The sequence below is a fragment of the Cebus imitator genome, unplaced genomic scaffold, assembly GCF_001604975.1.
Source record: "Cebus imitator isolate Cc_AM_T3 unplaced genomic scaffold, Cebus_imitator-1.0 Scaffold476, whole genome shotgun sequence".
Taxonomy (NCBI): Eukaryota; Metazoa; Chordata; class Mammalia; order Primates; family Cebidae; genus Cebus; species Cebus imitator.
Genome location: NW_016107791.1, coordinates 1244426 through 1269728, shown reverse-complemented (window position 1 = coordinate 1269728; position 25303 = coordinate 1244426). Strand labels below are relative to the sequence as shown.

The 25303-nt window shown below is 40.8% G+C and overlaps 1 protein-coding gene across 1 annotated transcript; it reads left to right on the top strand.

The window, feature by feature from the left end:
* Nucleotides 1–3278: 3278 nt before the first annotated feature.
* Nucleotides 3279–24443, top strand: STPG4 (sperm-tail PG-rich repeat containing 4). The gene is made up of 5 exons (XM_017512745.2): nucleotides 3279–4745; nucleotides 7410–7469; nucleotides 8565–8822; nucleotides 22792–22856; nucleotides 23067–24443. The coding sequence occupies exons 1-5, from the start codon at nucleotides 4677–4679 to the stop codon at nucleotides 23134–23136; spliced, it is 522 nt and encodes a 173-aa protein (XP_017368234.2). The 5' UTR covers nucleotides 3279–4676; the 3' UTR covers nucleotides 23137–24443.
* The last annotated feature ends 860 nt before the right edge of the window (nucleotides 24444–25303 follow it).

The window sequence follows — 25303 nt, the reverse complement described above, 5'->3', positions numbered from 1 at the left end:
GACTGAGGAGGAAAACCAAAAAGATGGGGATCTGTGGGGCTGTCTCAATGTGGTTGCCTTTTGGGGGCTGCTATCATGCATGCCCACAAGATCCACCACCACTGTGCCTGTCATATTGTGCTACTGTGTTAAGCCCAGAATGCCTGTGGGTTCCCTCTGTGCCCACAGAACAAGATGGTGGCAATTATGGGAAAATAGGGGCAAGTTTTCTGTTTTGTTTTTTATCCAGATTGTGTTTACATGACCACTTCCTTCAAAAGGTTTAAATGAAAAACTCAAAAACTTAAGTGAACCTAGCATGGGAATTGGCATAAAGTTAGGTATTTACTGTTTCCTACCTTTATATTTTTCCACTTTGGCATTTGTCCATGTTGAATTAGGCTGTGCAATGATGTTTTAAATGTTTGCATGTTAAAAAAAAAAAAAACACTTTAGTTGGGGTGAGCATCCTATAGTTCTATTAGCTAATATTCACTATGCTTTTTAATTTTATAAGACGAGAATTTTAGCTTGCCTATCTGCAACATTTTACAAAAAAGATGTCCTTAGTAAATTGGCAGTGACTACACCTTGTTTTAGCTTTTGCTGGCTTCTATCATGATAGCTTTCTCTATAATTTGAGCTACTCCAAAGGTGGTTATCAGGGTTTTTGTTTTTTTAAACTACGTTTTAAATACTTAATGGAAGATTCCATAGCAAAGCAGAGCCAAGATTAAAACATTTGATTATAATTGTTACCTGGTTATTATAGCCACAAGGTCTTCAATATTCCAGGAGTAATTCATTATTTGGCAGGTTACTGCCCCCCATCTTTGACTTTTAATACTATTATTCTATTAGAAAACTGGATGGTTAGTGAAGGAAGAGTGGTTAGTATGTTTTAGAGCAAGGGAAGTTACAGGTGTTGATAATCCTAATGGTATCACATACTGAGTTAAATAGGAAAATTTTAGGTGTGCATTCTACTCCCCTTAATTGGATGTAGTAAGTTTTGTCAAAAGGAAATCAAGGTTTGTTTTTTTGTAGAGATGGGGACTCACTGTGTTACCCAGGTTGGTCTTGAACTCCTGGGCTCAAGTGATCCTCTTACCTCAGCTTCCCAAAGTGCTGGGATTAGGAGCAGGACTTCTGTAAAAAGTTAAGTGAAATAATGAAAGTAAGGCATTTAGCATTGTCTTTTGCATTTGCTCAGTTAACTATGCTGTGAAACCAGTTATGACCCTGAAAAATGAGGGAATTGGGCAGTTGATTGGTGTTTTTCCAGTATCGACAATGAGGTTTATATAAATTGATATCAAGGACAACAAAGGTAGAAGGAGAAACTTTTGGGCTCTTGGTATGTCATAATTGGTCATAATTTCTACTGAAATATACAAAAGTCACAAAGTCTTGGCATCTTGATTTTACAGGAAACAAGTATATAACCATTATATAATTTAACTGGTCATAATGAACTGGGTTCAAATTTCAGTTCCATTGCTTCCTACAACATAATCATATTTGAGCCCAGGACTGTGATATCACCTTCAACATCTTTTTTTTTCGAGACGGAGTTGTGGCACTGTTGCCTCGGCTGAAGTGCGGTGGCGTGATCTTCAATCAGCGCAACCTCTGTGTCCTAGTTGAAGCAATTCTGCCTCAGCCTCCCAAGTAGCTGGGATTAAAGGTAGTGGGATTACACCAAGCCTGGTTAATTTTTTTGTATTTTTAGTAGAGATGGGGTTTCACGATGTTGGCCAGGCTTGTCTCGAACTCCTGACCTTGTGATCTGCCCACCTCGGCCTCCCAAAGTGCTGAGATTACAGGTGTCAGTCAGCCACCGTGCCTGGCCCCACCTTCAAGTCTTAACCAAACTATTAGTGCTATATAAGTAGGATTGTGGAAACTGCACCAGCCATATACTGTTTATGGCTTGTTTGCTCCCAGACGACTCTCCCAATAAACATCGCTATTGCAGTTAAATATCACCTTTGGTGTAAGGTATTTTCCTAAAATTTTTAGAAGACAATAATTTTAAAGATCTGATATATAACAGACGCACTGTTGAGCTCTATTATAGATTTGTATTCTCACGAGAAATGCTTCTCCCCCTCTTTGAACCTTATGATAATCTGGAAATAAATCTTAGTGATACTATATAAGACAATGTTTTCTTAAAAGAACATTTTGTTTATCCTACATGCTTAATCTGCTTTATGGATAGTCCTTGAAGTCATTGACCCATGTTTCTATTTTTGAGATACTTAAACTATTTTCTCATCTAGATGTTCCCATCTCTAATGTCACACCTTGTATGGGTTTCTGGACTTCTCTGTACTTTTCATATTCTTTTAGTCTCTAGGGTACCAGTCCCTAGACTGCTGAGCCAGTTTTGCAGGCTCAGCCAAAATAAGAAAATGAAATGAGGCACAGGGAATGGACTTGATTAATCTCTTAACATTTGTGAGAACTTTGGTATTTACTTGCCTCTTCACTTTCGAATTTCAGTTGTTCATTTTAAACCTAGTGCCTGGGTTTTGTTTGTTTATTTGTTTAAGGCTATGTTAAATGAATTTAGAATCCCAGTATTTTAAGAAACTAGATGAAGTCCTTTAGTCTCTTGCTCCTCAAAAAGTAACTCACAGAATCACCCAGGAACTTGGAAACGCAGAATCTTAGGCCCTGGCTCAGAATTTGAATCAATCTGCTTTTTAACAAGATCATCAGATGTTTTGTATGCATTTTAATTTTTGTAAAGCACTGTTGTAATCTTCTCTGGTTTAATTAGAGGGGAAAACCAGTCAGTGGTTTATTCAGCAAGTATTTTAGTCCTTGTGTTCAAAGGGCTCAATTAAAAAACAACCCCGTGTTTTGGGTATGTTTAAAATTACAGGAGAAACAATTTGTCATAACATGAATCTTCCAGCAATGATAGGCACAGGGTCCTTTGGGACTTGGTGGATTAGGCTTAAAGGTCTACTCAGAGGAGTTGACTCTTGAGATTTTCCAGGTGGTCAAAGAAAGGAATAGCATTTCACGCAGAAGGGCTAACATATGTGGAGACAGATAGAAATGTGAAGATGGCATGTTTGGGGTTTTTGCAAGTATGATACAGCAGAGCATGCCATTTTAATAAGGGAGAGAAGTGGCAGGGCGTGGTGGCTCACACGTGCAATCCCAATACCTTGGGAGGCCGAGGCAGGCAGATCATGAGGTCAGGAGTTCGAGACCAGCCTGGCCAATATGGTGAAACCCCCATCTCTACTAAAAATACAAAATTAGGCGTGATGGTGCACACCTGTAGTCACAGCTACTTCGGAAGCTGAGGCAGAAGAATCGCTTGAACCCAGGAGGCAGAGGTTGCAGTGAGCCAAGATTGTGCCACTGCACTCCAGAAGTGAGAGATTGGATTGTAAATGTTGCTTTTGTCCTAAAGGTAGTGACAGCTCACACTTACTGACTGCATTGTGCCAGACATGGTTCTGAATTTCAAGTTAATCTTTATAACCTATGTGGGTGGGTACCAATTTTATTATCCCCTTCTCTATAGATGAGAAAACAGGCACAGAATAAGTCAGCATATGCAACCAGCGTCCAAAGTCCTGGTAGTCAAGGGAGGAGAGTGATTCAAGAATGGGGGAATAATCAATGCAGCAATGAAAATTGAAGGCCAAGTTTGATAAGAGCTGAAAATCCCCATTCAATTTGGCAGTTGGATCACTGGTGAGTTTAAGTGCAATTTTAATTGAAAGCTGTGCGCAGGCCTGATTAAGATGGTTTTAGGAAAGTATATGGGAAATGAGAAAAGAATTGAGTCCATATGACTCTTGAAAGTTTGTAAAGGGAAGCAGAAGCTTCATTGTACAGGGCAGTGGAGGTCTAGAGTCAGGTTTGGATTTTAATTCTGACAATGCCACTTGTGTGTGATGCTGAGGGAACTGTGTTAAACATCCAAGGAAACCTTTGTTTCGTCATCCAGAAAACGGGACTAATACCTACTTTGTAGGGTTGGTGTGAAGATTAAATGAGACTAATTGTGTGTGAAGTCCCTGGAATAGAGTAGATACTGTATAAAATGAAATTAAGGTTGTGGAGGGTTTGTTTAAAGGTTGAGAAGAAGCTACAGCCTAAAGAGGCTGACAGTAAAAAGGGTCTACACTGAGAAGAATGGGGTGGTCTGTGATTTCACAGCTCGTGAAACCTGCTGTGACTGGTGCTCACTCCACTCTGCAAGTCAGAGGCAAGAGAAGTCAGCCCCAGAATTTCTGTTTGGAGGAGCTTAGAAACAATCTTAGAAAGTGGGTGCTAAGGCAGATTTCTGTAAGTATGTCTACCAAGCACACTGCCTCTCTGCCTGGGGTGTGGGATGTGGGGTGGATTAGAAGGGAATTGATGGAGATTGTGGGTACGCTCAAGCTCTTAACCAGCCTCCCCTTTCGCAGATCCTTACCAAGGGCTCTCTGGCAACTCCAGAGCCCTCTAGATTTTCTTCTCACATGCATTCATAACTGTCTCTTTTTGAGGGTTTTCCTCTGGGCTGGTCTTCGCGCGGGGCCTCGAAGTGCGAGCCTGCTTCCCTTCCCCCAACACTAGAGACAAACCTGGCGGGTCTCGGCTCCGCGCTCCAGAGCCCGCGGGCCACACGCGCCTCCTAACAACCGGACGCCAGGCTCAGCCTAGGGAGAGAGGAGGCCACCATGGATCAGTCAGCCATCGCCATCGCCTCCACCACAATAAGAGAAGACCTGGTGCGTTGTACAGCCTCGGTAAGATCGTCTTCCCCTTCCTGGCCTGGTTCCTGCTCCCTCACCAGGCCCGCTGCCCTTTTCCCACCGCTGTCTAATCCTAGGCCTTCGTGCCCCTCCGGTTCCCTCTTCCTACCTTTCTCTCTGCCCTCACGTAAGTCTCCACCTGTGGACCTTCCCTCCTGGTCTTTATTGGATATTTCGTTTGCTTTATTTCTTTTCCCCTTGCTGCTTCCCTTATCCTTCCCCTTCGCCCTTTGTTTTCGGTATTTTTCCCTTCCCATTACGAAGTAAACTGGGCAACTGCTTTAGTATGGTGATTGGATGTCTTGCCCTTTCCCCTCCATCTGCCAGAAGCCTGGGCTTTTCCTTCCGTAGTCTTACTAGACACGTTTTGCTCCACCTGTTACTTTAGTATTTATAAAAATATTTTAAGCTACCTTTGCTACAGTTTTCTTTTAGAATCTCGCTCTGTTACCCAGGCTGGAAGTGCAGTGGCGTGACCTCTGCTCACCGCAACCTCCGCCTCCCGGGTTCAAGGGATTCTCTTGCCTCAGCCTCCCGAGTAGCTGGGATTACAGGCATGCGCCGCCATGCCTGGCCTTTGTTACGTTTTAAAATAAATGTGGGTGAGGGCTGCTTAGCCTAATCTTTTATCTTTCCCCTTAGAGTGAATTTAAAATAGTAGATAGGTGGAGTTTAGATCACCTGTCTTGGGCCAAACAAAACAGCAGCTGCCAGTTGTCTTCCATTAGATTGATCTTGTTTACTTCTCCTTCCTATCTCATTTTCCTTTTTCTGGGGTAGGGGTGGGAGGCCTGTGTTGACCTGCCTAAGAAGGTTTTATTTCTGTGACTATAAATGTGCAACAGAGAAGATTCAACATAAATCTCACGATGAAGCATCAAGGAAGAAGCTCAGCCTTAGCAGGGTGCATGAGACAATGTTATTTAAAGAAATGCACATATTTCATAGTAAAATAAAGCCCAGTAGTACTTCTAAGTAGATTTAAGTTACTAGACAGGAAGAATGAATTATATCAGTTTTACTGATTAGATTATTACATTTATTGCAGTCTTGCTTGATGACCTATATTTTATAATAATAAAGGCCTTATAAAGGAAAGTAGAACTCAACATTTTAATGGTTTTACCTAGGACAAACAAAAGGAAAATATTAAACCCTTGTGTTTTATGGACAGTGTGCTAAAATAAATATGAAATAATAATGGGGCCGGGCACGGTGGCTCACACCTGTAATCCACGCACTTTGGGAGGCTGAAGTGGGTGGATTACAAGGTCAGGAGTTCGAGACAAGCCTGGCCAAAATGGTGAAACCCCGTCTTTAAAAAAAAAAAAAAAGAAAAAATAATGGATAGATGGGTATAGAGTACTAAATATGAAGACAAGAGATTCCTTGGAAACTGAAGAATACCAAAATAATTTGCTTCTTAACTTGGCAGATGAGATGTTAAAAATTAAGCTACTGGCAGGGTGCCGTGGCTCATGTCTGTAATCCTAGCACTTTAGGAATTCGAGGCAGGCAGATCACCTGAGGTCAGGAGTTCAAGACCAGCCTGACCAACATGGAGAAACCCTGTCTCTAATAAAAATACAAAATTAGTGGGCGTGGTGGTAGCTGCCTATAATCCCAGGTACTCGGGAGGCTGAGGCAGGAGAATCGCTTGAACCCAGGAGGCAAAGGTTGCAGTGAGCCAAGACTGCACAATTGCACTCTAGCCTGGGTAATAAGAGCAAAACTCCATCTCAAAAAAATAATTAAAGCTACCATTTATTGAGCACTGATTGTAGATGCAAATCTTTATATGTACAATGTCTTCTTATTTTCTCCTTGAGGTGGCTTCTTACTTTGTCACCCAGGCTGGAGTGCGGTGGCGCCATCTCGGTGCACTACAATCTCCATCTGCTGAGTTAAAGCAATTCTCGTGCCTCAGCCTCCTGAGCAGGGATTACAGCTTCCTGTGTAGGGATTACAGGTGTGTGCCACTATGCCTGGCCAATTTTTCTGTATTTTTAGTAGAGACAGGGTTTCATCATGTTGGCCAGGCTGGTCTCAAACTCTTGGGCTCAAGTGATCCACCCAACTTTGCCTCCCAAAGTGCTGGGATTCCAGGTGTGAGCCACCATGCCTGACATACAATGCTTTATTTTCATGCCAACTCTGATAGTGCCTTATTTTTATACTCCTATGAGGAAGCATGAGGGTTGAATAGCTCACTCAGTGTACCTAGCTGGTAAGCAGCAGAGCTGGGTTCCAGCGTAAGTCTGTCTGGCTTCAAGCCCAACTCTTTTCTTCCTAAGAACACCAAATTTTGTCACATCTAATATACTTACAACATCTCTGTGAGATGGGGATGTTTATTACTCTAATTTTATCTTTTTATCTTTTATTTTTATTATTATAATTTTTTTTACCACCACTAGTCAGTAGGAAAATTACTCTCATTTTAACAAAGGGAATTTAGTTTTTTGAAAGCACTTAAGATCATAAAAAAGCAATTTAAGGAAATACAGGCAAAATGTAACATTATGTAGCTTTTATTTTAATAAAGGCTTATCAGTTGGGTATGAGTATTAATTTCTTCAAGCAAATGTTTTATAAATTATATTTAATTTCAAGGGATCACCTCTCAAATGAATAAGCATACTTTGTGTTTGTTAACAGAAACCAGATCGAAAGACTTCCTCTTTTGAAAGAGAAGGATGGTGGAGAACAGCATTAACAGTATGTACATTGTTCATTCTTTCCTATTCACATTATTCCTATTTCATTAATATTTTAATCAGTTATATCTTTTAAGACTAACACTTAATAGTAAGAAAACAGTGATTGTTCCGATCTGCATGGACCTCATTTCATACTTATAAGTTTAGTATCAGCATATGAATGAGAAACTAGCTTTTAATTTTGAATGCAATAGAAGCTTGGGAAAGTTAAACAACTCTAGAAATCTAGCTTTACAGACTATCTAGATAAGGCTAACCTATGATCTTATGATCTGGAGGAGATTGTACAACAAAAAAAAGCATACATTCTGGAAAGGTGTTTTGGTTTCAGTTTTTCTCTTATATGATATAGACCTTATGCAGATGGTTCTTAATATGGCCAATATATGAAAGCAAAATGGTAATATATGGAAGAAAAATGACCAGAAGCTCCCCTCCAGAGAGTTTCTATAATACAGACATATTTTCTATCAATGCTCTTCAATAATAGAGGGACTTCATGGGTCAAAGCCTCTTGGAATTGAGGTATTTTAATGGCAGAACTGAGCTGAGTGCTCAGCGGAAAGATGGCCACAAAAGTAGCAATGACCAAACCTTCAGTTCTGGCCATTCAGCCACACTGGTTGTAATTTGCAAGTGCTAGACCTCTTACTGGACTAACAAGAGCATATGCTCTGCCAGTTTATCCTGGTCTCATGTTATTATCCCACTTAAGGACTAGACAGAAACATAGTATTGGCTAAGCAGAAGTAGGATAGCTTCTAAGTTAGTCAAGAAACATTTTTCTTCCATATATTAGAGGCCTGAAATTCATAGTCAAGGTTGAATCCCAAAGTCGAATCACTGAATTTGCCTTTTAAAAAGTTAAATTTCAACTCTAACCCATTTGCTATAATTCAGCATTTTTTTTCAGAAAGAAAATAATCATTTTGAAAGACTCTTCTGTCAAGAGTGTTTACTGTATTTGAGATAATTTTATTAAACTTTAAAACAAAGAGAAATGTTACTTGAGATCTTCCCATCCAAGAAAGGTGTTTTAGGAGAAGTTACATGTTTATACAATGATGTTAAAACCGACGTCAATTTTCCACAGAATACTCCTATACCTGGCACTTACCACTTGAAAACTTTCATTGAAGAATCCCGATTAAATCCAGTGATAACAACCTACAATTTTAAAAATGAAGGAAGGAAAAAGCCACCTCTTGTGCAAAGAAACAATCCAGTTCTAAATGATCTTCCACACTATATACCTCCTGACTTCCTGGACCTGTTAAAGAAGCAAATGGCTACTTACTCATTCAAAGACAAACCACGGCCAAGCCCCAGCACACTAGTTGACAAAGATCAGGTAAAGCACTACTAGCAGATTGCTTTGTATGTGAAAGCTACTAAGAGCCCCTGAGGAAAGTATTCTTTATACAGAGCGTATATCTTCCCCGAGAAATGGAGAACCTTTAAGATGTCTTATTTCCTATAGAAATCAAACAAGGACTGCCTGATTTGCAAATGTGTCCAGTATGATTTTTCCCTGTAATGTCTTCTTAACCTAAGTGAGGGAGTACATGGGGAGAAATTTTTCCCTCTTGAGCAACTCTTAGCAGGATTCCCCTAGCCTGGGGAGCCCCGGGATCTTATCTGTCATTGGGCCATGCTCTGGTCTCTTTAAAAGCAGTATATGTGGTGAACCCTCTTCTTTTAAAGAGAAAACCCTGCCTCTCAGTGAGTTATCAGAGCATAAATATAACTACATACCATAGGGAAGCTTTTAAAAACTTTTCTTATAGAAATGACCCCATCTCGCCGGGCGCGGTGGCTCAAGCCTGTAATCCCAGCACTTTGGGAGGCCGAGGCGGGTGGATCACGAGGTCAAGAGATCAAGACCATCCTGGTCAACACGGTGAAACCCCGTCTCTACTAAAACTACAAAAAATTAGCTGGGCATGGTGGCGCGTGCCTGTAATCCCAGCTACTCAGGAGGCTGAGGCAGGAGAATTGCCTGAACCCAGGAGGCGGAGGTTGCGGTGAGCCGAGATCGCGCCATTGCACTCCAGCCTGGGTAACAAGAGCGAAACTCCGTCTCAAAAAAAAAAAAAAAAAAAAAAAAGAAATGACCCCATCTCTACAAAAAATAAATAGCTGGGTGTAGTAGCACTGCCTGTGGTCCCAACTACTCTGGAGGCTGAGGCAGGAGGATCGCTTGAGTCCATGAGTTTGAGACCAGCCTGGGCAATATAACAAGACTCCATCTCTTTAAAAAAAAAAAATTAGCTACTTGGGAAGCCAGGGCAGGAGGATCCCTTGAGCCTGGGAGTTTGAGTCTGCTGTGAGCTATGATTATGCTACTGCAATCCAGCCTGGGTGACAGAGTGAGATGTTATCTCTAAAAATATTTTTTTTAATTAAAAAAAAGAAGTGAGCACGTGGTCCCAGGAGGGTCAGCTTCTACTCTCAGCTCCACCTGTTCATTCGTAGCATTGACAAGAGTACTACTATGCTCCCAGCTCTGCACTAGGCTCTGTGGAAGGAAGATATTCCTGACCCAGAGGTATTTAAGCCAACAAGACAAGACAGAGTTTATCAAGTGCTCAGATAAATAGTGGAACTGAAAATGCCAAAGGAGAGTTCAAGTAGGCTGGATTAAAAGGCTGGAAAGCTCCGTGGCTTAAGTAGGACTTAACTGGACCTTCACTACTACATGTCTCTTATGTGGCTCTTAATGGTTTACTCTGGGCTTCCATGTATATTCTCTTAGTTGCTTCCTTCTTAAGCATTCCAAAATAGGTAGAACAGATTATTAATTCCATTTTACATGCAAGAAAACTAAGGTGAGTAGAGACTAAGTAACTTGTCCAAAGGCACCTTGCTAATACTTAAGTAGGTGAAGCAGCACTTTTAACTGAGGGCTTCTGCACCAAAATTTAATCCTCTTTTCATGTACCCCTCACCTTGAATAAGGAGCAGGGTTTGGATTGATGGAATCCAAAGGAGGTATTTCAAGGGAGGAGTAAAGCATTGTTGAAAGCATGGAAATGGCAGGAACATGGTCTGTTCAAGGGATAGCGTTCAAGGGATAGTTGGACTTTGTTACTTGAGACTTTGGGTACTTGTCTCAGTTCTTTGTGCATTAATATTTCCCATTTATAAAGAAACTAATAACAGTATTGTATCTTTATAACTTCATCATAATATTATTGTGATAACCTGAGAGAAATGTATTGCAGCTGGAGGTTGAATTAAGTACAAGGGGTTGTAATTACTAAAGTGGACACAAAATTTTCAACAGGATGAACACATGTCAAACCCAACACGTAGACCTTTCTACTACTTTGTAAATTATAGCTTTGAAACAGAACAGAATGATAAATGTTCACTGGGTAAATCTTACTCTGTTTGCTTCAGTGGAGGCATACAAACTCTAAATTATACTAGCACATTTATGGCTTGCTATCAGGTAACCTGGCTACGTGTGAAATTGTTCTGGCCATCTCAAATGCAAAGTCTTTATTGCTTATTCTCTTCTGCCATTTCCTTTTCTGCTTCCTCTCTTCTCGCTTTTACGAGTCCCTGAAAATCAGCCAAAGGCCCAGTGTTGAAAGGAGAAAACGTACAAGGTTTTAGTTATGCAAAGTTTTAAAAGACCAAAAGAATTTGGCTTACTCAAGAGGATGGATAAAACCTTCTGAAAACATAGTTTTCCTGTTCTTCTTTCCTTTCTACCTCCCACAAAGGATTAAACTCCACATACTGGAAAAATTCAGTGTTTTCTAATTTTCTATTTCAAAGATATACATGTTCACAAGGGGAAAGATACTCAGATGTAACATTGTTTACTCACCAGTACAATTCATAATTCCAATATTTTAGTAGCAGAACTCAGTAGAATAATTTGAATTTGGGGTATAGTATGTATTATTGTTATTCATTAAGCTAGGACAGCATTCTCAAACTTCTTAATTTTTCACAGAATATCCATTTTGTATCTTTCAGTGGCTTTTTATTTGTAATAGTTTTCACCATTTTTAATACCTTTATTCTGAAGCATGTAACTCAAGAATCTATATTGAAGAGCCTTTTTTTTTTCAACTTCTATTTTAGATTCAGGGTCTATATGTGCAGATTTGTTACCCATGTGTATTCCATAATGCTGATTGGGGTACGATTGATCCCATCACCCAAGTTCTGAGCATAGTACCCAATGGTTAGTTTTTCTACCCTTTCACCCCTAGTGAAGAGTGTCACTAGTCTTATTAGTCTTATGGGATTATAGGCATGAGTCAAGTGCAGTGGCTCATGCCTATAATCCCAGCACTTTAGGAGGACGAGGCAGGTGGATCACTTAAGGCCAGGAGTTCGAGACCAGCCTGGCCAACATGGTGAAACTCTATCTCTACTATAATAAAAATATGAAAATTAGCTGGGCATCTTGGCACAGGTTTGTAAACCCAGCTACTTGGGAGACTGAGGCATGCAAATTGCTTGAACTGGGAGGTGGAGGCTGCAGTGAGTCATGATTGTGCCACTGACCTCCAGCCTAGGCGACAGAGCAAGACCCTGTCTCAGAAAAAAAAAGGAATGTATATATATATATAGGTATTTGAGTGTGTGTATGTGTGTGTGTGCATACATATGCTTATCTATATTTTCCCCTTTCCAAAGAATATTTTAGGTGGCCCCATAATTTTTCTAATTACCTTTTTCTTAACAGATAAATAGTATATGCTCATTGTAGAATATATGTACACAAATGGGACCACCTCTCTCCATATGTACAGTTTTATGACCTACTTTTCCCCCTAGTGTTGTAGTCCCCCGCTGACCCCTGAGTTACTCCCCTTACTCCTTGCTATTAGCCCCCTTCCTTCACTGTCACTCTTTTCACTGCTTATATCATAATTTCAGCACACACATAGATGATCTTCCAACAACCTGGCTTCTCAGTTTCTTGAACTTTCCTCTACCTCAGCCACTCACTCCTTCGATGATTTTCAAGACCAAGAATTTCACAATCTCTACATGAATTCCCCTCTCTGACTAATATCCAATCCTAACAATTTTTCCATTCCCCACAGGCTATAATTGCAGTCTATTGATTCTCCCACCTTTTCACTACCTCGCAACCCCTGTCATCCTTGCAAAGCTCCAATCCCATTGTTAATCATTATAGCTACTCTCTGCATACACTGTCAATTCCCTTGCCCCTCACTTCTCATCTTTTACTTGTTTGGCAAAGCCACAACCCTGGGTATGTCTCTCTTTGTATTAATATCTACATCCATGTAGCTGGATGACTGGTCTCATGCTAAATTCTCTACCTCTAATGGGCACTGAATGGACTTCTCTAGTCCATTTACTTTCCCACTCTCTTGGGTGGTTTTATCTTCTATACATCCTTTATGTATTTATTTTATTTATTTATTTATTTCAGACACCCTATCACCAAGGCTACAGTACAGTGGCACAATCATAGCTCACTGTAACCTTGATTCCCCAGGCTCAAGCAGTCCTCCCCCTCAGCTTCCTAAGCAGCTGGGACTATAGGCGCACACCAGCCACCGTGCCTGGCTAATTTTAAAATTTTTTGTAGAGGCAGTCTCATTTTGTTGCCCAGGCTGGTCTCAAACTCCTGAGCTCCAGTGATCCTCCCGCCTCATCCTCCCAAAGTGCTGGGATTACAGGCATGAGTCACGCATCCAGTCACTCTCCCCTCTTTTCAAACCTCCTACATCCTCCTACACGTCCTCCTCCATCCTCATTTTTGGTTTTTCTTCTCAGCCATTTTTTGCCATCTCTGCCCTTCCCTGATCTCCATCTTGGAGTGCTCCAGGCACTCAGACCTCTGCTCCATCTCTGCTTATTCCCTGAATGGTGATCTCATTCAACACCTTGATGGTGTTCTCATTCAACGCTATGAACACCATCTATTTGTTGGTGATTATCAAATTTATGTCTGCCACCTAGATTTTTTTCTTGAATTCCAAACTTGTATATCCAATTCCTTTCTTTCTTTTTTTTTTTTTTTGATAAAGATAGGATCCCATTATGTTGCCCAGGCTGGCCTCAAACTCCTGGCTCAAGCAATCCTCCTGCCTTGGCCTCCCAAAGTGCTGAAGTTAAAGGTGTGAGTCACTGTGGCCAATTCCCTTTGTGGTTTATCCACCTGTATGTCTAATCCTGGGTTTCTCAAGCTCAGTACTGCTGACATTTTGGGCAGGAAAAATCTTTGTTGTTGGGGGCGGCCTGTTCTGTGCATTGTAGTACCTGGCCTCTTCTCATTAAGTATCGTTAGCAATCTACTCGTCCAGTTGTAACAACCAAAAATGTCTCCAGACATTGCCATGCTCCTGGTTCAGAATCACTGGGTTAAAGCAATGTGATAGTCCGTGTGATCTCTGAGTGGTTTTTCTCAAGGCCAACAGGGATACTGTGAACTGGCTTCATTCTTGACTTTGTCTTACTACTCCCTCTCACTTTCTTCCTGACCCACTTGTCCTTCTGGCTGTATCTTGAACTTACCACTAACATTCCTGCCTCAAGGTATCTTCACTGACCGTCCTTTTTCTGGAATACTCTTATCCAAGATATCTTCATGGCCTACTCTCTGTCCTTCTTCAAGTCTTCGTTCAAGTGTCATATTCTCAACGAGCCCCACTTAAATTTACCACTCAACGGTTCAGATCTTCCCTACCCAGCTCTTATATTTTTTTCTTGGCATCCATAGCTATCAAGTGTACTATATAATTTACTTGGGTTTTACATTGATTATTTGTTACCTGTCTTCTCCCATGAATGAAGCTTCATCAGGACATGAATATTTATGTTTTGCTCATTATTATATCTCTGTCTAGAACAGTGTCTGATGATTAATGTTGGTTGAATCTGTGAATGAATTAATGCTTACTCAAATACCTAAAATCTGACTGGGCCTTACTCATTTTATTTACTTATGTGTATATGATTATCTTTAACTGTATTGCTCATTACTCTTGAAAATTTATTTTTGTGAATTCCCCAAGGCCTAAGGTTTGCTTTTGCTTCTGTTAATATTTAGGGGAGCTATCGGTCTGGTACAACACGAAATGCAATGTTTATGTCCTGTTGGATCACCCTAGCAGTGTGAATTTGAACTGGAATTCATGAAAGGGACGGCCCATGGTGATAATCTCTCAGGGGTGGGTTTCTTCTCCCTCCCAATTCTTGCTTAGTACCAAAGCAACTCTCTGCTTTCTGTTTGGCAATGGAGTGGGGTAGGAGAGTTTACTTTCAGGAAGCACCCTTTAGGGTCTCAAATTCCAGTGGGTATCTCCCACTAGACTCCTTCCTCCCCTTATCATTAATAGACCCAAGCTTTGACCCTTGAATTCTTCTAGGGCTCTGAATTTCCTTTAAACTCAGCTGTGTTCTGCTGACTTTAGCCTGGACCAGCAAACATCCTCTAGACAAAATTGGGCCACTAACCTCCTTGGCTATTTGCTGTCTTTTGGTTTAGGATTATATAATTTCCGACTGTATTGTTGGCATTTTTATATCTTTTTAAAAACTCTTTTGTTTATTTTTAATATTATATCTTTCATTTCTAGTTGTCAGCAGTGGGAAGGTTAATTGCCCAAATAAATAACCTAGGATGTCATTTGCAAAAACCAGAATTTCTTCTTTTTAGAAATATATTATGAATCTTTTTCACACCATCATGTATTCTTTACACATAATTTTTTTAATGTATTTATTTGTTTATTTATTTTGTAGAGACAGGGTCTTACTATGTTGCCCAGGTTGGTTTTAAACTCAACTCCTGGGCTCAAGCAGTCTTCCTGCCTCAGCCTCCTAAAGTGCTGGAATGATAGGTATGAGCCACCGTGCCCAGCCTACACATCATTTTTAATAGCTGCATAATGTTCTTTTATATGGACATATCCTAATATATTCAACCATCCCCTGTGGTTAATCATAGAGTGAAATTGTTGAGGAAAGGAGGTGTTGAAGTCTGTGTCTTTCCAGATGCATTGCCCAAAGTCCTACAGAAAGGTTGTCCTATTCTGCAACTCTACCTTGCAGAGTAGAAGTCCATTACCACTGAAATGTATTATTTATATTTTCAACTAGAAACATGGATCTAGTGACTTACATGGAGGAGTTTAAAGTATACGCTTGAAATCAACATGCTAAGGTAACTTCAGGACAACCTGAATTAAGCTTAAAGTGTGCCAGTCAGAGCATGGTTCCAGAATCTATCTACAGTGAATGGGACAGGGAGAAGATGGTGACACTGTCTCAGCTTATAGCCAGTGAATCATTACTGAACAAGGTCAGTCAATCCAAAAAAAGGTAGCGTACTACCACTGTGAAGATGCAAGGGAGTTTCCAGAAAATGCTGATTACTAACTGACTTCATCACTTGCATCAAATGGTGAAAATGAGTTATGGTCTTTTACAATCCAATTAAAATAAATTCTTTAAGGAAAAAATTATACTAATTCTTTACAATCCCTTTCAGAAGATAGATGGCAGAGAACACACCTCCTAACTCATTCTATTAGGCCAGCATCACCGTAATATCAAAACCAGACAAAGACATTACAAGAAACAAAAACTAGAGACCAATATGTCTCATGAACAAAGATGTAAAAATCTTCAACAAAATGATGGCAAATTGAGTCTAACAATGTATTAAAAAATTATACACCGCAACCAAGTGAGCTTTATCCCAGGTATGTGATGCTGGCTCAATATTTAAAAAATCAAATATTCTATCACATCAAGAGCTAAAGAAGAAAACTCACATAATCATGTCAATAGATGCAGAAAAAGCATTTGAGAAAATTCAACACCCATTTATGAATATAATTCTTAGTAAACTAGAAATACAGAAGAACTTCCTCAATTTGATAAAGAGTATCTATAAAAACCCTACAGCTAGCATCATACTTAATGGGGAGAAACTAGAGGCTTTCCCACTAAGATCAGGAAGAAGGCAAGTATATCTTCTCTCACCATTCCTTTTCAACATTGTAGTGGAAGTTCTAGCTAATGGAACAAGATAACAAAAGGAAATAAAAGGTATACTGATTGGGAAGGAAGAAATAGAACTGCCCTTGTTCACAGAAAACATAATTGTCTATGTAGAAAATCCAAAAAAATCAACAAAAAATTCCTGAAACCAATAACAAATTATAGCAAGTTTGCAGGATAAAGGTTAATATGCAAAAGTCAATTACTTTCCTATATACCAGCAATGAAAAAGTGGAATTTGAATTTTAAAACACAGTACCTTTCATAAAGCATGCCTTTCTCTTCCATTGACCAAACATTTGGCTAGAAATTGTAAGATTAGATGGAAATGAATTTACTTCCCTTCCTTCTCAAACTACATGTGTCAAAACTCATGATGATAGAAGGATTATTTGCATTATGAAATAAAATGTTACTGGTAGAGTCACACACACACACACACACACACACACACACACACACAATGCCTTCATATTAGGATGCCGAAAGTTGACATACTTAGATATAAATCTAACAAATATGTACAAGATCTATATGAGGAAAAAAACAAACTGATGAAAGAAATAAAAGAAGAGCTCAATAAATGAAGAGATTTCCTATGGATAGGAAGATTAATATTGTCAAGATGTCAGTTCTTCCCAATTTGATCTTTAAATTCAATGCCATCCCAATAATAATTAGAGAATGTTATTTTGTGGCTATCAACAAACATTCTAAAGTTTATATGGAAAGGCAAAAACTCAGAATAGCCAATGATGAAGGAGAATAGTAAAGTTAGAGGACTGACATTACCTGACTTCAAGGCCTACTATAAAGCTACAGTGGTCAAGAGAGTGTGATATTGGCAAATAATACACAAATCGATCAATGGAACAGAATAGAGAACACAGAAATAGATGCACAAAAATACAGTCAACAGAATTTTGACAAAGGAGCAAAGGCAATACAATGAAGAAAAGAGTTTTTTCAACAAATGGTGCTGGAACACAATTTGTTGGATATTCACATTAAAAAAAGAAGAGGCTCTGGGCATGGTGGCTCTTGCCTATAATCCTAGCACTTTGGGAGGCCAAGATGGGTGGATCACTTGAAGTCAGGAGTTCCAGACCAGCCTAGCCAACATGGTGAAACCCCATCTCTACTGAAAATACAAAAATTAGCTGGATGTGGTGGCGGGTACCTGTAATCCTAGCTACTCGGAAGGCTGAGATAAGTGCAGGTTGCAGTGAGCCAAGATCATGCCACTGTACTCCAGTCTGGGCAACAGAATGAGACTCCTTCTCCAAAATAAAAATAAGAAAAGAAGAAAAAAAGCATCTAGACACAGACCTCAAACCCTTCAAAAAATGAACTCAAAATGGATTACAAAATTTAAACGTAAAAATTAAGACTATAAAACTTCTAGAAGATAACATGAGAAAATCTAGATGACCTTGAGTTTAGATCTTACACCAAAGACATGATCCATGAAAGAAATAATTAAAATAAATTGGACTTCTTTGCAACTAAAATTTTCTGCTCAGCACAAGACATTGAAGAGGATGAAAAGGCAAGCCACTGACAGAAGATATTTGCAAAAGATATAACTAATAAAGGGCTGTTAACCAAAATATACAAAGAACTCTGTAAACCCAGCAGTAAGAAAACAACTCAATTAAAAATGGGCCAAACATCTTAATATACACCTCACCAAAGAAGACATACAGATGTCAAAAAAGCATATAAAAAATGTTTCACATCATATGTCATCAAGGAAATGCAAATGAGATACTACACAAATACTAAATGGCCCCAATCCAAAATACTGAAAACATCAAAGCTGGCAAGAATGCGGAGCAACAGGCACTCTCATTTATTGCTGGTGAGAATGCAAAATGGTATAGCCACTTTGGAAGATAGTTTGACCATTTTTTTAAAAAAACTAAATATGCTCTTACATAAGATCCAGCAGTTGTGCTCCTTAGTATTTACCCACAGGACTTGAAAGCTTATGCCCACCCAAAAACCTGCACATGGATGTTTATAGCAGCTTTATTCATAATTGCTCACATTTGGAAGCAACCAAGATGTTCTCTGGTAAACGAATGGATAAACTGTGGTACATCCAGACAATGGAATATGATGCAGCACTAAAAAGAAATGAGCTATGAAACCATACAAAGACATGGAGGGAACATAAATGCATTTCACTAAGTGAAAGAAGCCAATCTGAAAAGGCTGCCTATGGTATGATTCTGCCTATATGACATTCTGGAAAAGGCAAAACTATGGAGATTATAAAAAGATCAGTAGTTGCCAGGGGTTGGGGGGAGGGAGGGATAAATAGGGAGAACACAGGATTTTTAGGGCATGACACCACTCCATGATACTATAACAGTGGATGCATGTCATTGCACATTTCTCAAAACCTTTGAATGTACAACACCAAGAGTGAGGCCTGATGTAACATATGGACTTTGGGTGACAATGATATGTCAATGTAGGTTCATCAGTTGTAACAACTGTACCTTTTTAGAGTGAGATGATGATAATGGAGGTTATGCATGTGTGGGAGCAAGGGGTATATGTAAATCTCTTTTCTTGCAATTTTGCTATGACCCTAAAACTTTTAAATAAAGTCGTATATATATATGCATATGTATATGTATATGTAGTCACACCAAGAGTCTAGTAAGTAGGGTTGGTTTTTTCCACATTATTTCAGTTTTCTGACATTAATAGTGTTGGTGCAACATAACTGAATTATATATCCACACTAATATCATCCTGCCATATTCTAGCTCTTATAAGATTTGAGTGCGTAATCAGCATGGATTGAAATGTTAATTAGTGAGAATCAGATTTTTTTTTTTTTTGAGATGGAGTTTTCACTCTTGTTGCCCAGGCTGGAGTACAACGGCACAATCTTGGCTCACCGCAACCTCCTCCTCCCAGGTTCAAGTGATTCTCCTGCATCAGCCTCCTGAGTAGCTGGGATTACAGGCATGTGCCACCACCCCCAGCAAGGAGAATCAGATATTTTTACCAGCATCTTGTCTAGATTCTCTAAGCCTTAAAAATGAAGAAGTGGCCAGACATGCTGGCTCACACCTATAATCTCAGCACTTAGGGAAGCTGTGATAGGAGGATCGCTTGAGCCCTAGAGTTTGAGACCAGCCCTGGCAACATAGTGAGATCTCAGCTCTACAAAAATTTTAAAAATTAGCTATGTGTGGCTGCACGTGCCTATAGTCCCAGCTAGTCAGGAGGCTGAGGTGGGTGGATCGCTTGAGCCTGGGAGGTTGAGGCACAGTGAGCTGTGGTTGTGCCACTGCATTCCAGCCTGGGTGACAGAGTGAGACCCTGCCTCAAAAAAAAGAAAAAAAGAAGAACTAAAAAGCATATGTTAGAATTAGAAATACACACACACACACACACACACACACACACACACACACACACCATTAGACCCAAGGAAAATGGAACCAAGTTTAGCAACATAGAGGAAAACAGTCTCCTACATAAAGCAGCTGGCTATTCAAGACTTTATGAAAAAAAAAGTCAGTACCCCTTTCAACTATGTTAGGTAGCAAAGAATGGTAAATGCCAAGTATAGTAGGACAAATATAGATGTTACAGGTAACCAATATTTTTTTTAAACTAATGCTAAGAGTTTTTCCATGAGCACTTCATTATGGAACTCTCATATGGATTGCTGAGTATAAATACATAACTGCTTTAAGAGCTTTTTTTCCTCTTTTCAGTTATCTTTCTTTATTCTCCTCCTGTTTATATCTGTCAGAGAGAGAGAGAAAGAGAGAGAAGCATAAAGCAAATATGCACATTTTAAAAATAGAAAGCAAACATCCATATAATCATCATCAAAATCAGGAAATAGGACATTGCTGGCCCCCAAGAATGCCCCGTTTAAACTGTCTTTCTGTGCTTCTGTAAGACACAACAGTGACACAAGAATACTCTTGTTTCCTTGGTGTTGTTAAGTGAGCAATCAACAAGCACAGGTGCATCAAGAAAATGCATATGTTTCATCATAAAATTTGTATTTACTGTTATCATCGCTCTCCACAAAAAGCTGACTCTGCAATCAAAATTGTGTACTAATATGGGAGACAGCTGCGAGGCAAAATACAGTAGTGAACTTCCATGTGCCAGGTAGTGCTAGGATGTAGATGCCTTTTTAACAAAGGCAGCATTGTTTCTTAAAATCTGATGTAAAAATAATAGGGGGTGGAGGGGATTATTCACTTCAGGAAGTATTCTTCCTAGGATTTTATAATATAACTCCACCCTGCCAACTCTGGAGGTCTGGGGGATCTTCTCCTCCTGGCTTCTCATTCTCCTTCCTTCTCTTCCCTCCTTTCACATATCCTCCTATTTATTTATTTTCTTTGAGACTGAGTCTTGCTCTGTTGCCCAGGCTGGAGTTCAGTGGCAAGATCTTGGCTCACTGCAAGGCCCCTGCCTCCCAGGTTCAAATGATTCTCGTGCCTCAGCTTCCCAAGTAGCTGGGATTACAGACACCCACCACCATGCCTGGCTAATTGTTGTATTTTTGCAGAGATGGGGTTTCGCCATGTTGGCCAGGCTGGTCTTGAACTCCTGACCTCAAGCAATCCACCTGCCTCGGCCTCCCAAAGTGTTGGGATTACAGGCATTAGCCACTGTGCCTGGCCTCTCTGGTCTATTTTAACCAGTTCCTGACATTCTCATATCATACCTTTGGGCTAATGTTCCTTGACCGGGGGGCAATGGAGCCACCCAGATTGTTTGCAATGATTTCCTGATGGAAAGAGTCTTAGATGTGAGGCCTCACTTTCTTGGAACACCCTTGCTTTAGCTCCTGGAGGAAGTCCTGCCTTTCTTAAAGGCCTCCCTCAAATCTCATCATCTTTGTCATCTTGAAGTCACCCAGTTGGGTTTAATCTCTTCCTATCCCCATATCTTCAATCTGTCTTTTAGCACTGATGACAGTGTTATGTTAGAATTGTTTCTATAGGTGCCTCTCACTCCTGCTGGTCAGGAACTGTATCTCTCTTAACCACTGTATTCCCTATTACTAGTCCTGCGCTTTACCCCGGTTGAATTGATTTGTGAATCTAGTATATTTAAAATGTGATCACTGCTGGGCGTGGTGGCTCACATCCGATTTGGGAGGCCAAAGTGGGAGGGTTCCTTGAGCTCAGGAGTTTGAGACCAGCCTGGGCAACATAGCAAGAACTTCGTCTCTTTTAAAAACAAGAAAATTTGCCAGGACGGTGGTGTACATCTGTTCCCAGCTATTTGGGAGGTTGAGGTGGGAGAATCACTTGAGCCTGGGACTTCGAGGCTTCAGTGAGCCATAATGGTGCCACTGCACTCTACCCTGGGCAACAGAGTAAGACTTTGTCTCTAAATAAATAAAAATAAGATGTGATCAGTCCAGGTACAGTGGATCACACCTGTAATCCCAGCACTCTGGGAGGCTGAGGTGGGAGGATTGCTTGAGCCCAGGAGTTCAAGACCAGCCTGGGCAACATAGTGAGACCCTGTCTCTATAAAACAAAATCTCTACCAAAAAGGTCTCTACCAAAAAAAAAAAAAAAAAACCTCTGCTGGGGTTACAGATGTGTACAGTGGCATACACCTATAGTCTCAGCTACTTGGGATGTGGAAGTGGGAGGATCACTTGAGCCCAGGAGTTTGAGGCTGCAATGAGTTATGTTCACGCCATTGCACTCCAGCCTGGATGACAGAGAACCTATCTCAAAAAAAGAAAAAATGTGGCTGGGCACAATGGCTCATACCTGTAATCCCAGCACTTTGGGAGACTGAGGCATTGGATCACTTGAGGCTAGTAGTTCGAGACCAGCATGGCCAACATGGTGAAACCACTTCTTTACTAAAAATAAAGAAATTAGCTGTATGTGGTGGTACACACCTGTAATCCCAGCTACTCAGGAGGCTGAGGCAGAATATCACTTGAACTGGGGAGGTGGAGGCTGCAGTGAGCCGAGGTGGAGCCACTGCATTCCAGCCTGAGTGACAGAGCAAGACTCCATCTCAAAAAAAGAAAAAGAAAAAAATGTGATCAATTTGACATTTTCCTAGGCAGCATCTCAGGCATGTTGTCTATAAAATTCACCATGAAGAGTGAATATATGTTAAAATGTTTTGAAGCTTCACCTTTGGAAATGTACCTTTTCCTTTTCCACTATTAAAGAAGGAATTAGCCAATATTGTACGGTCATAAAATAAAAGATTATGGATGAGAGATAATGAAGTGAGTTTACAACCTCTGTTAATCTGTTGGTGTCCTTGTCCATTCTGTGCAGTCACTGCAGCTTTCGCCGGGGCAATACAATGTGCTTCCTGCACCAGTTCCCAAATATGCTTCCAGGTAACTATATACTTATTAAATACACTGCTTTCCACCATTTCATCATGCCTTTCTGCTTACATACCTACATGCCAATACTCATGGCTCTTAAACTTCATTTATGCACCCCATATGCAGATTAACATTTTAAAATATTTAATGAAAGATAGGGAATAATTTTAAAAAGATCTTTAAAAAATAGATTCAGAAAATCTTTTTTTTTTAATATAGGAGCTGTGCATTTCGTTCAGCAGTTCAAAGATTCCCAACAACCTATTTTGTTCCTGTAAGTATAATGTAGACAGTTAACTCATGATGAATTTGATGTTTAAAATATGCTGTGCTTTCTGGAATGGAGCAAGATGGCCAAAAAGAACCCTCCAGTGATCATTCCCCCAGCAGGAACACCAAACTGAACAACTATCCACATGAGAAAACACCTCTATAAGAACCAAAAAGCAGGTGTGGGATCACAATAGCACAATGACCAGGTTTTAACATTGCATCAGGGAAAGAGGCACTGAAGATGGTAAGGTAGAAAAGAGTGTTGAATTGCTGACACCACCCTCCCCATCCCCTGGCAGCAGCCAAGTGGCCTAAAGAGAGAATCTGCTCTTGGGGAAGAGGGAATGCAGTGATTGTGGGACTTTGTATTGGAACACAGTGCTGCCTGTCACAGGGAAAGCAACACAGGGCAGAATTCAGCTGGCGCCTGTGGCGGCAGCATTTAGACCAGCCCTAGCCAGACAGGAATTGCCCATCCCAGCCGTTAGATGCTGAGTTCCGGCTCTCCCCACCACTGTGGGCTGAAGTGCTCTGAGGTCCTAAATAAGCTTCAAAGGCAGTCTAGGCCACAAGGACTGCAATTCCTGGGCAAGTTCTGGTGCTGTGCTGGGGTCACAGGCAGTAGACTTAGGGTGTCTAAGACCTAGTGAGACACCAGCTGGGGCAGCAAAGGGAGTGCTTGTAGCACCCATCCTCCATCCCCAGGCAGCACAGCTTGCAGCTTCAAGAGAGCCTCCTTCCTTTCACTTGAGAAGAGGAGAGGAGAGAGTAAAGAGGACTTGCCTTGCAATCTGAATACTGGCTCAACCACAGCAGAATAGCGCACCTCAGGCAGAGTCCTGAGGCCCCCATTCTAGGCCCTAGCTCCCAGACAACATTTCTAGACACACCTCAGGCAGGAAGGGAATCCACTGCCTTAAAGAGAAAGACCTAGTTCTGGCAGCATTTATCACCTACTGACTAAAGAACCCCTGGGCTTTGAATAAACACCAACAGTGGCCAGACAACACTCACTGCAGGCCTTAGCCAGACAGTGCTCTGCTGCTTCCTGTGTGACCCAGCACATTCCCAGCTACAGTGGCCACAGGGAAAGACTCCTGCTTGAGGAAAGGAGAGGGAAGAGTAAAGGGGATTTTGTTTTGCAGCTTGGGTACCAGTTTGGCCACAGTGAAGTAGAGCATCAAATAGGCTCCTGGGGTTCCCAATTCTAGGCCCTGGCTCCTGGATGGCATTTATGGACTCCAGCTGGGCCAGAGGGGAGCCCACTGCTCTGAAGAGAGAGACCCAGCCCTTGCAGCATTCCCCACAAGCTGGCTGAAGAGCCCTTGGGCCTTGAGTGAACATTAGTGGTATCCAGGCAGTACTTGCTACAGGCCTGGGTGGTTGTGGCCATAGAGAGACTCCTTCTGCTTGAGGAAAGGGGAGGGAAGAGTGGGAAGAACTTTTGGGAAAGGACAGTCTCTTCAATAAATGGTGCAGGGAAAACTAGATATCCACATGCAGAAGAATGAAACTAGACCCCTCTCTCTTGCCATTTTACAAAAATCAAATCAAAATGGACTAAATACTTAAATCTTGCCAGGTATGGTGGCCAATGCCTGTAATCCTAGCACTTTGGGAGGCCAAAGCAGGAGGATCCCTTGAGCCCAGGAGTTTGAGACCAGCCTGGGCAACATAGGGAGACCCCGTCTCTAGTTAAAAACAAACAAACAGACAAACGAAAACTTAAATCTAAGACCTCAAACTATGAAACTATCAAAACAAAACATTGAGGAAACTCTAGGACATTGGTCTGGATAAAGATTTCTTGAGTAATACCGCACAAGCACAGGCAACCAAAGCAAAAATGGATAAATGGGATCATACCAAGTTAAAAGTTTCTGCATAACAAAGGAAACAATTAACAAAGTGAAGAGATGACCCACATAATGGCGGACAATATTTGCAAACTGTCCATCTGACAAAGGATTAATAACCAGAATACATAAAGAGCTCTTACAACTCAATAGGAAAAAGGTCTTTTTTTTTTTTTTGAGACACGGTCTTTTTCACCCAGGCTGAAGTGCAGTGATGCAAACATAGCTCACTGCAGCCTCGACCTCCCTGGTGCAAGCAATCCTTTCCCTTCAGCCCCTCAAGTAGCTGAGATTACAGGTGCATGCCACCACACCCAGCAAATTTTT